The sequence below is a fragment of the Manis pentadactyla genome, chromosome 11 (genome assembly GCF_030020395.1).
Source record: "Manis pentadactyla isolate mManPen7 chromosome 11, mManPen7.hap1, whole genome shotgun sequence".
Lineage (NCBI taxonomy): Eukaryota > Metazoa > Chordata > Mammalia > Pholidota > Manidae > Manis > Manis pentadactyla.
Window position 1 is genome coordinate 118,548,806 of NC_080029.1, and position 12,440 is coordinate 118,561,245.

The 12,440-nt window shown below is 38.7% G+C and overlaps 1 protein-coding gene across 13 annotated transcripts in view; it reads left to right on the forward strand.

The window, feature by feature from the left end:
* Positions 1 to 12,440, forward strand: part of LRRC49 (leucine rich repeat containing 49) — a 232,163-nt gene that overhangs the window by 124,649 nt on the left and 95,074 nt on the right. For all 13 annotated transcript variants that reach the window (XR_008992662.1, XM_036907846.2, XM_057488936.1 and 10 more), the window contains one exon: positions 7,421 to 7,568. Coding sequence is in view for 12 of the 13 variants with exons in the window: in XM_036907846.2 (XP_036763741.2) it covers positions 7,421 to 7,568 (148 nt within the window). In the remaining variant the exon portion in view is untranslated. The remainder of the gene's footprint in view (positions 1 to 7,420; positions 7,569 to 12,440) is intronic.

The window sequence follows — 12,440 nt, forward strand, 5'->3', positions numbered from 1 at the left end:
GTTCCCTATGACTAATAAATTTGGAATTAAGGGGAAAAAAAGCAGATTGGATACGGTGGAGGAGATAAAATGTAAACTAGAGAAGAGGAATACAAGGAAGCTGAGGAACAGAGAGAAAAAAGGGTCTCTAATAATGAAAGAATATTGAGAGAACTGTGTGACAATCCAAATGGAACAGTATTTGCATTACAGGGGTACCAGAAGAAGAAGAGAGAGAGAAAGGTATAGAAAGTGTCTTTCAGGAACTAATTGCTGCTGAAAACTTCCCCAGTCTGGGGAAGGAGATAGTCTCTCAGGCCATGGAGATCCACCAGTCTCCCAACACAAGGGACCCAAGAAAAACAACACCAAGACATACAGTAGTTAAAATGGCAAAGATCAAGGATAAGGACAGACTGTTAAAAGCAGCCAGAGAGAGAAATAAGATCACATACAAAGGAAAGCCCATCTGGCTAACACCAGACTTCTCAGCAGAAACCTTACAGGCCAGAAGGGAGGGGCATGATGTATTTAATGCCATGAAGCAGAAGGGCCTGGAACCAAGATTACTTTATCCGGCAAGATTAGCATTTAAATTTGAAGGAGGGATTAAACAATTTCCAGATAAGCAAAAGCTGAGAGAATTTACCTCCCACAAACCATCTCTACAGTCTATTTTGGAGGGACTGCTGTAGATGGAAGTGTTCCTAAGGTTTAATAGCTGTCATTAGAGGTAATAAAACCACAGTAAAGAAAGTAGAACAGCTAATTACAAGCAAACGCAAAATTAAATTAACTATCCCCAATCTCAATCAAGGGATAGACAAAGAGTACAGAATATGGTACCTAGTATATAAAGAATGGAGGAGGAAGGAAAAGGAAGAGAAAAAGAAAAGAAACCTTAGATTGTGTTTGTAATAGCATATTAAGTGAGTTAAGTTAGACTCTTAGATAGAAAGGAAGTTAACCTTGAACCTTTGGTAACCACGAATCTAAAGTCTGCGATGGCAATAAGTTCATACCTATCAATAATCACCCTAAATGTAAATGGACTGAATGCACCAATCAAAAGACATAGAGTCACTGAATGGATAAAAAAACAAGACCCATCTATATACTGCCTACAAGAGACTCACTTCAAACCCAAAGACATACACAAACTAAAAGTGAAGGGATGGAAAAGATATTTCATGCAACTAATAGAGACAAAAAAGCAGGAGTTGCAGTATTTGTATCAGACAAAATAGACTTCAAAACAAAGAAAGTCCCAAGAGACAAAGAAGGACATTACATAATGATAAAGGGGTCAATCCACCAAGAAGATATAACCATTATAAATATCTATGCTCCCAACACAGGAGCACCTACATATGTGAAACAAATGCTAACTGAATTAAAAGGGGAAATAGAATGCAATGCATTCATTCTAGGAGACTTCAACACTCCACTCACTCTGAAGGACAGATCAACCAGACAGAAGATAAGTAAGGACACAGAGGCACTGAACAACACATTAGAACAGATGGACTTAAGAGACATCTACAGAACTCTCCACCCAAAAGAAGCAGAATACACATTCTTCTCAAGTGCACATGGAATATTTTCAAGAATAGATCATATACTAGGCCACAAAAAGAGCCTCAGTAAATTCAAAAATATTGAAATTGTACCAAACAGTTTCTCAGACCACAAAGGTATGAAACTAGAAATAAATTACGCAAAGAAAATGAAAAATCCCACAAACACATGGAGGCTTCACAACATTCTCCCAAATAACCAATGGATCAATGACCAAATAAAAACAGAAGTCAAGCAATATATGGAGACAAATGACAACAATAATTCAACAACGCAAAATCTGTGGGACGTAGCAAAGGCTGTGCTAAGAGGAAAGTATATTGCAATACAGGCCTACCTCAGGAAATAACAATCCCATGTAAGCAGGCTAAACTCACAATTAATGAAACTAGAAAAAGAAGAACAAATGAGGCCCAAAGTCAGTAGAAGGACAGACATAACAAAGATTAGAGCAGAAATAAATAAAATTGAGAATAAAACAATAGAAAGAATCAATGAAAGCAAAAGCTGGTTCTTTGAGAAAATAAACAAAATAGATAACCCCCTAGCCAGACTTATCAAAAAAAAAAGAGTCTACACACATAAACAGAATCAGAAATGAGAAAGGAAAAATCACTGCGGACACCACAGAAATGCAAAAATTATTAGAGAATACTATGAAAAATTATATACTAACAAACTGAATAACCTTGAAGAAATGGACAACTTTCTAGAAAAATACAACCTCCCAAGGCTGACCAAGAAAGAAACAGAAAATCCGAACAGACCAATTACCAGCAACGAAATTGAACTGGTAATCAAAAAACTACCTAAGAACAAAACCCCTGGACCAGATGGCTTCACTGCTGCATTTTATCAAACATTTAGTGAAGATCTAATACCCATCCTCCTTAAAGTTTTCCAAAGAACAGAAGAGGAGGGAATACTCCCAAACTCATTCTATGAGGCCAGCATCACTCTAATACCAAAACCAGGTAAAGACACCACAAAAAAGAAAATGACAGACCAATATCCCTGATGAACATAGATGCAAAAATACTCAACAAAATATTAACAAATCAAATTCAAAAATATATCAAAAAGATCATCCATCATGATCAAGCAGGATTTATTCCAGGGATTTAAGGATGGTACAACATTCGAAAATCCATCAACATCATCCACCACATCAACAAAAAGAAGACAAAAGCCACATGATCATCTCCATAGATGTACAAAGAGCATTTGACAAAATTCAACATCCATTCATCATAAAAACTCTCAACAAAATGGGTATAGAAGGCAAGTACCTCAACATAATTAAGGCCATATATGACAAACCAACAGCCAACATCATACTTAACAGCGAGAAGCTGAAAGCTTTTCCTTTAAGACTGGGAACAGCACAAGGATGCCCACTTTCCCCACTTCTACTCAACATAGTACTTGAGGTCCTCACCATGGCAATCAGACACCACAGAGAAATAAAAGGCATCCAGATTGGCAAGGAAGGTGTTAAACTGTCCCTATTTGCAGATGACATGATACTGTACATAAAAAAATGTAGAGAATCCACTCCAAAACTCCTAGATCTAATATCTGAATTCAGCAAAGTTGCAGGATACAAAATTAATACACAGAAATCTGTTGCATCCTATACACTAACAATGAACTAGCAGAGAGAGAAATCAGGAAAACAATTCCCGTCACAGTTGCATCAAAAAGAATAAAATACCTCAGAATAAACCTAACCAAGGAAGTGAAAGACCCTGAAAACCACAAGACATTCTTAAGAGAAATTATAGAAGATACCAATAAATGGAAACGCATCCCATGCTCATGGATAGGAAGAATTAATACTGTCAAAATGGCCATCCTGCCTAAAGCAATCTATAGATTCAATGCAATTCCTATCAAAATACCAGCAGCATTCTTCAATGAACTAGAGAAAATCATTCTAAAATTCATATGGAACCACAAAAGACCTCGAATAGCCAAAGCAATTCTGAGAAGGAAGAATAAAGCAGGGGGAATTACACTCCCCAACTTCAAGCTCTACTATAAAGCCACAGTAATCAAGACAATTTGGTAGTGGCACAAGAACAGACCTATAGACCAATGGAACAGATTAGAGAGCCCTGATATAAACCATCTATATGGTCAATTAATATATGATAAAGGAGCAAATGGATATACAATGGGGAAATGACAGCCTCTTTAACAGCTGGTGTTGGCAAAACTGGACAGCTACATGCAAGAGAGTGAAACTTGATTATTGTTTTACCCCATACACAAAAGTAAACTCAAAATGGATTGAAGACTTGAATGTAAGTTATGAAACCATAAAACTCTTAGAAGACAACATAGGCAAACATCTCCTGAATATAAGTATGAGTAACTTCTTCCTGAACACATCTCCTTGAGCAAGGGAAACAAAGGAAAAAATGAACTCATGGGACTACATCAAACTAAAAAGTTTCTGTATGGCAAGGGACACCATCAACCGAACAAAAAGGCATCCTACAGTATGGGTGTATATATTTGTAAATGAAATATCTGATAAGGGGTTAACATCCAGAATATATAAAGAACTCACACACTTCAACACCCAAAGAGCAAATAACCAAATTAGCAAATGGGTCAAGGATATGAGGAGACAGTTCTCCAAAGAAGAAATTTGGATGGCCAACAGACACATGAAAAGATGCTCCACATCACTAATCATTAGGGAAATGCAAATTAAAACCACAATGAGATATCACCTCACACCAGTAAGGATGGCCAGCACCGAACAACTAAGAACAACAAATGCTGGCAAGGATGCGGAGAAAGGGGAACCCTCCTACACTGCTGGTGGGAATGTAAACTAGTTCAACCATTGTGGAAAGCAATATGGAGGTTCCTCAAAAAACTAAAAATAGAAATACCATTTGACCTGGGAACCCCACTCCTTAGAATATACCCAAAGAATACAGCTTCTCAGATTGAAAAAGACATATGCACCCCTATGTTTATCGCAGCACTTTTTACAATAGCCAAGGTATGGAAGCAACCTAAGTGTCCATCAGTAGATGAATGGATAAGGAAGAGGTGGTACATATACACAATGGAATACTATTTGGCCATAATAAAGAAACAAATCCTACCATTTGCAACAACATGGATGGAGCTGGAGGACATTATGCTCAGTGAAATAAGCCAGGCAGAGAAAGACAAATGCCAAATGATTTCCCTCATTTGTGGAGTATAACAATGAGGCAAAACTGAAGGAACAAAATGGCAGCAGATTCAGAGACTCCAAGAATGAACTACTGGTTACCAAAGGGGAGGGGTATGTGGGGGAGGGAGGGAGAAGGGTACTGAGGGGTATTATGTTTGGTACACATGGTGTGGGGGGTCACGGGGAGAACAGTGTAGCACAGAGAAGGCACATAGTGGATCTCTGGCATCTTGCTGCACTGATGGACAGTGACTGCATTGGGGTACGGGTGGGGACTTGATAATATGGGTAAATGTAGTAACCACATTGTGTTTTCATGTGAAACCTTCATAAGAGTGTATATCAATCATACCTTAATAAAAAATTTAAAAAACAAAGAAAATAAAAAGACATGTCATAGACTGAGAGAAATATTTGCAAATCACGTATATGATAAAAGGTGTATCCATGATAGAAGAAGACTCTTAAAACTCAATAATAAGGAAACAAAGAATCCAATTAGAAACTGGGTAGACGGGCTAAAAATGCAAAGAAGATACATGAAAGGCAAATGTAAAACTGCTCAACATCCTTAGTTACTAGGGAATTGTATATTAAAACAATGAGACACCAGTATAAAACTATTGGAATAGCTTTAAAAAAAACCTGACCAATACCAAATGCTGATAAGAATGCAGAACTGGTAGTAATACAAGATGGTCCAGACAGTTGGAGGACAGTTTGGCAATTTCTTACAAAGCTAAACATAGTCTTACTATATGATCCAGCAGTTGTGCTCTTAATTATTTACACAATTGAGTTGAAAACTTATATTCACACATCAACCTGCAGGTGAGTATTTATGGCAGCTCTATTCATAATCACTAAAAATTGGAAGCGACCAAGGTGTTTTCTATAGGTGAATGGGTAAACAAGCAGCAGTACTTCCAGGCAATGGAATATTACTCAGGGACTAAAAAGGCGAGTGAGCTGTGAAGCCACAAAAAGATATGGAGGAAACTTCAATGCATAGAAAGTGAAAGAAGTCAGTCTGAAAAGGCTACATACTGTACAATTCCAACTATGTGACATTCTGGAAAAGGCAAAACTAGAGACAGTGAAAAGTTGCTGGAAATTCAGGGAGAAATTCAGGATGGGTTGAAAGGGGATTCCATAGGGCCATGAAACTATTCTGTGTGATACTGTAATGGTGGATACATGGCATTATGCATTTATTAAAGCCCATAGGACTTTATAGTACGAAGAGTGAACTTTAGTGTAAGCAAAGAAACATTTAGGAGGTTGGAGGATCACAGGAAAAGATTATGACAAGAGAATCTAACTATATTTCAACTATTGAAACAACCTTCCCAAAGTGGTGAGTGAGGGTTGGGGCAAAAGGTGCTGACCTAACTTTGGAAATGAATCTGTAAGACTGAACACAAAATGAATTACATATAATTATTGTACTGTAGTTAATAAAATTGTTTCTCGTGGGAGTAGAGGTTGAAAATTTTGAAACCTCCATGCATATATTCTCAAACTCAACAGTTAAGTAAAAGGATAAGAGATGATGAGTGCCAGATTTTTCCTTGCTGGAACAGGAATTTATAGAAAAGCAAGGGAAAGAAGCTAGAATGATCCTTTTGATAATAGATTAGAGATGGAAACATCAGTGTGAACTCATGTTTAGCCTATTATAGACACAGATGGTTACACAGAAAAATATTATATGTATTCACACAGGTTGCTATACACACATATATTTCCTTGCTCTGTTAGCATAGGGCCTAAAAGAAATGACACCCCAGTAGCAAAAAGTACTCCTAGCCACCAGATCTTTGTTTCTAATATCATTCTCCAATAATAGGAACCGTGGATCCTTGAAGAAATGGCCAATTCTAGAACTTGGGTAGGAAATATGTAATATGAGTCCAGAGATTCTTATAGTGCCAGAAATTAAGGAAGGGTACTCAAAAAAATCCAGTGATTGGGTATTTCAAAGGGACATAGAAGTCAATTTCTAAAGAGCTCCTAATGGCCAAAACTGGAACAATTTGAATGATAAAATAAGTAAATTAGTATTGGATTATAACCCAAAGTATAAAATAAATACCCTTGAATCCAACCTGATATAAATAAATGAATGGGAGGAAAAGACGAACCTCCTGGGAAGAATTCCATATAGTTTATGTACATACTCAAGGAGAAGCTGAACCTTACACTCTTTAGGTATGCCTTCACACAAATCCCAGTAGAGGGGCCGCCTATTAAATTACCACCTAGTATTCCTCCAAACTCTCAAGGTTGTCAAAAACAAGACAAGTCACATAAACTGTTACAGCCAAGAGGAGCCTAAGGAGATATGACACATAAATGTAATGTGGTTTCCTGGATGGGATCCCAGAACAGAAAAAGGAAATTAGGTAAAAACTAAGGAAATCTGTATGAAATATGAACTTGAATTAGAAAGAATGTATTAATATTAGTTTTCAGTAATTATAAAAAATATGCTATATCAATACAAGGTGTTAATAGGAGGAACTGCATGTGGAGTATATGGAACTCTGCACTATCTTCTCAATTTTTCTGTTAAACCAAAACTTGTAAAAATCAATGCATACTAAACAAGTGAAAGCACTGTTTGAAGGTCTCACAGTAATCCAGTTTCTGTCTCTCCTGCAGTTTTGAGAGTGTTTGCTGCCTTGCCGACTCTACTTCTCTCTCAGACGTCACTTTTGATGGCAATCCAATAGCTCAAGAGTCATGGTACAAACACACTATCCTTCAGAATATGATGCAGCTGCGTCAACTAGATATGAAGAGAATCACGGTGAGAGCTCTTTAAAAAATGCTTCCCGTACTGTTTGTTTTTGCATGGGTTAGGAGATTGGGTGCATGTTTTTTCTTGACATGCTTTTTAATTTTAATGAACTCTGGATTACTAGGATTGTATACTTAATAATTTTAATTATTACAGATTTTTTTACTACCCGTCCCCTATTCCCAAGTTCATTAAACAGGGCTTTTAAAATTCCTAGCCTCCTGTTTAATCATTATGCTTGTTTTTCATTCTTTCTTAACAACCAGCTAATAATTTACTTTAGAATGGTTAAGACTTCGTTGATAAATTTCATAGTGTAATAGTTAAGAACATCGGTGCTAGAGCCAGACTGCTTGATTCTGAATCCTGACTTCCCCATTTTCTAGCCATATAATGTTTGGCAATTTACATAACCTTTCTATATCTGATTTTCCTCAAGTGCGGATCCTTATTATATTATGTCATAGGACTGTTGTTTTACCAACGGGTTTCAGCCCCAGGCAAGTTCACTATGGATTCAGTGAGACCAAGGAATGAAAATGGAACGTTCTTGGGGTAAAAGGGTTTATTACCTGGCTTTATTCTCCCAGGAATAAGTCTAGCAGTAGAATCACATTTGTATCCAACAGTCTGCAGGTCTGTAATCCTCCTCATCTCTGCCTCTGCCCAGAGCCCTGGTATTCTCTGTTGGGCGGAGCTCTTTATATAGTGATTCAGTCAATAATAGCTATTGCTTATGGGTGTGGGAGCAGTAGCCTAGCAGTTGGGCAGTTACATCATCAAGTAGTTTAGGGTCAGGTGAGGATCCTGGCCATAGGAACTTCCATTTTCCCCGCAATTGTCAACATAATATCAAGTATATTAAGCCTCAGAACAGTGTGAGCATCCTGGGATGCATCGGATGGAACTGCTTATGATTGATGCCATACTTTTCAAAATAGCCATCTTTTTTATTTTTTAATTAATTCTGTCTCCATGCTAGATATTTTCTACACTTAGATATTTTGATATGGCTCGTGTTCTTAGTGAAATGCTTCATATGATAACCCTGCTTTGAGGTGTACAATGCACATTAACATATTATAGGCTCCAAGAAGTTCTGTAATAAAAAAGCTCGCCTTAATTTGGTTCATTGCACCCCAAATTATTTGAATATTTTACTACCTCAGAAATTACCTGTTGAAGGTTCAGGAGCCAACATGGCGGCGTGAGTAGGACAGTGGGAATCTCCTCCCAAAAACATATATACTTTTGAAAATACAACAAACACAACTAGCCCTAAAAGAGAGACCAGAAGACGCAGGACAGTGGCCAGACTGCAGCTACACCAGCGAGAAGCCAGCGCCTCGCGAAGGGGGTAAGATACAAGCCCCGGCCCGGCGGGAGCCGAGCGCCCCTCCCCCAGCTCCAGGCAGGAGAAGAATAGGCAGAGCGGGAGGGAGACGGAGCCCAGGGCTGCCGAACACCCAGCCCCAGCCATCCGGGCCAGAGCGCAGACACAGTACATGCCCAGGGGGCCCTGGATACTGGGGGAACAGGGAGTAAGACCTCTGAGCGGGTGCCGAAGTTGATGCCCCTGTGACAAAGAAAAGCGGGGGCTTTTTGAAAGTCTTAAAGGGACAGGGACTTAACAGCTTGACGGAAACAACCCAGGTCACAGTACAGCAGCTGGAAATTACAGGGAAAACCGGGTGCACTAACCCCCTGGGCAACAGCTCTGAGACCCCTCACGGAGGCAAACAGCCAAACAGCCCCCCGTCCATCACCCCTCCAGGCGCTGCGAAAGCAGAGAAGCAGCCTGAGACAAATTCCGCCCACAGAAAGGGAAATTCCTCCCTTCCGGCCGGGCAAGACACAAAGACCCACTCTACACGCAATTACCCAGCACAAGCCACTAGGGGTCGCAGTTGTCCCAGTAAAGAAAGGCCAGTAGCAAGTGAAAATTTTGGCCCTCCCAGCTGACAGTCAATAGCACCTGTCAACATGAAAAGGCAAAAAAATATGATCCAGACAAGACTAACCCAGACAGCTTCGGCATCTGCTACATCTTCCCCTGAGAAGGAATCTGGGGAGATAGATTTAGCCAGTCTTCCTGAAAAAGAATTCAAAACAAAAGTCATAACCATGCTGATGGACTTGCAGAGAAATATGCAAGAACTAAGGAAGGAGAATTCAGAAATAAAACAAGCTCTGGAAGGACTTCAAAACAGAATGGACGAGATGCAAGAGACCATTAATGGACTAGAAAACAGAGAACAGCAACGAAGAGAAGCTGATGCAGAGACAGATAAAAGGATCTCCAGGAATGAAAGAATTTTAAGAGAGCTGAATTACCAAACGAAAAGGAACAATATACGAATTATAGGTATACCAGAAGAAGTAGAGAGAGAAAAGGGGATAGAAAATGTCTTTGAAGAAATAATTGCTGAAAACTTCCCCAAACTAGGGGAAGAAATGGCCTCTCAGACCACAGAGGTACACAGAACTCCCATGACAAGGGATCCAAGGAGGGCAACACCAAGACACATAATAATTAAAATGGCAAAGATCAAAGACAAGGACAAAGTATTAAAGGCAGCCAGAGAGAAAAAAAAAGGTTACCTACAAAGGAAAACCCATCAGGCTATCATCAGACTTCTCAACAGAAACCCTACAGGCCAGAAGAGAATGGCATGATATACTTAATGCAATGAAACAGAAGGGCCTCGAATCAAGACTACTGTATCCAGCACGAATATCATTTAAATATAAAGGAGGGATTAAACAATTCCCAGACAAGCAAAAGTTGAGGGAATTTGCCTCCCACAAACCACCTCTACAGGGCATCCTACAGGGACGGCTCTAGATGGGAGCACTCCTAAAAAGAGCACAGAACAAAACACCCAACATATGAAGAAGGGAGGAGGAGGAATAAGAAGGGAGAGAAATAAAGAATCATCAGACTGTGTTTATAATAGCTCAACAAGCGAGTTAAGTTAGACAGTAAGACAGTAAAGAAGCTAACCCTAAACCTTTGGTAACCACAAACTTAAAGCCTGCAATGGCAATAAATTCATACCTTTCAAAAATCACCCTAAATGTAAATGGACTGAGTGCACCAATCAAAAGACACAGAGTAATAGAATGGATAAAAAAGCAAGATCCATCCATATGCTGCTTACAAGAGACTCACCTCAAACCCAAAGACACGCACAGACTTAAAGTCAAGGGATGGAAAAAGATATTTCAAGCAAACAACAGAGAGAAGAAAGCAGGTGTTGCAATTCTGGTATCAGACAAAACAGACTTCAAAATAAAGAAAGTAACAAAAGACAAAGAAGGACATTACATAATGATAAAGGGCTCAGTCCATCAAGAGGATATAACCATTATAAATATATATGCACCCAATACAGGAGCACCAACATACCTGAAACAAATATTAACAGAACTAAAGGAGTAAATAGAATGCAATGCATTCATTCTAGGAGACTTCAGCACACCACTCACTCCAAAGGACAGATCCACCAGACAGAAAATAAGTAAGGACACAGAGGCACTGAACAACACACTAGAACAGATGGACCTAATAGACATCTACAGAACTCTACATCCAAAAGCAACAGGATACACATTCTTCTCAAGTGCACATGGAATATTCTCCAGAATAGACCACATACTAGGACACAAAAAGAGCCTCAGTAAATTCCAAAAGATTGAAACCCTACCAACCAACTTTTCAGACCACAAAGGCATTAAACTAGAAATAAACTGTTCAAAGAAAGCAAAAAGGCTCACAAACACATGGAGGCTAAACAACACGCTCCTAAATAATCAATGGATCAATGACCAAATCAAAATGGAGATCCAGCAATATATGGAAACAAATGACAACAACAACACTAAGCCCCAACTTCTGTGGGACACAGCAAAAGCAGTCTTAAGAGGAAAGTATATAGCAGTCCAAGCATACTGAAAAAAGGAAGAACAAGCCCAAATGAACGGTCTAGTGTCACAACTATCGAAATTGGAAAAAGAAGAACAAATGAGGCCTAAGGTCAGCAGAAGGAGGGACATAATAAAGATCAGAGAAAAAATAAATAAAATTGAGAAGAATAAAACAATAGCAAAAATCAATGAAACCAAGAGCTGGTTCTTCGAGAAAATGAACAAAATAGATTAGCCTCTAGCCAGACTTATTAAGAGGAAAAGAGAGTCAACACAAATCAACAGTATCAGAAACGAGAAAGGAAAAATCACGACGGACCCCACAGAAATACAAAGAATTATTGGAGACTACTATGAAAACCTATATGCTAACAAGCTGGGAAACCTAGGAGAAATGGACAACTTCCTAGAAAAATACAACCTTCCAAGACTGACCCAAAAAGAAACAGAAAATCTAAACAGACCAATTACCAGCAACGAAATTGAAGCGGTAATCAAAAAACTACGAAAGAACAAAACCCCCCGGCCAGATGGATTTACCTCGGAATTTTATCAGACATACAGGGAAGACATAATACCCATTCTTCTTAAAGTTTTCCAAGAAATAGAAGAGGAGGGGATACTCCCAAACTCATTCTATGAAGCTAACATCACCCTAATACCAAAACCAGGCAAAGACACCACCAAAAAAGAAAACTACAGACCAATATCCCTGATGAACATAGACGCAAAAATACTCAACAAAATTTTAGCAAACCGAATTCAAAAATACATCAAAACGATCATACACCATGACCAAGTGGGATTCATCCCAGGGATGCAAGGATGGCACAACATTCGAAAGTCCATCAATATCATCCACCACATCAACAAAAAGAAAGACAAAAACCACATGATCATCTCCATAGATGCTGAAAAAGCATTTGACAAAGTTCAACATCCATTCATGATAAA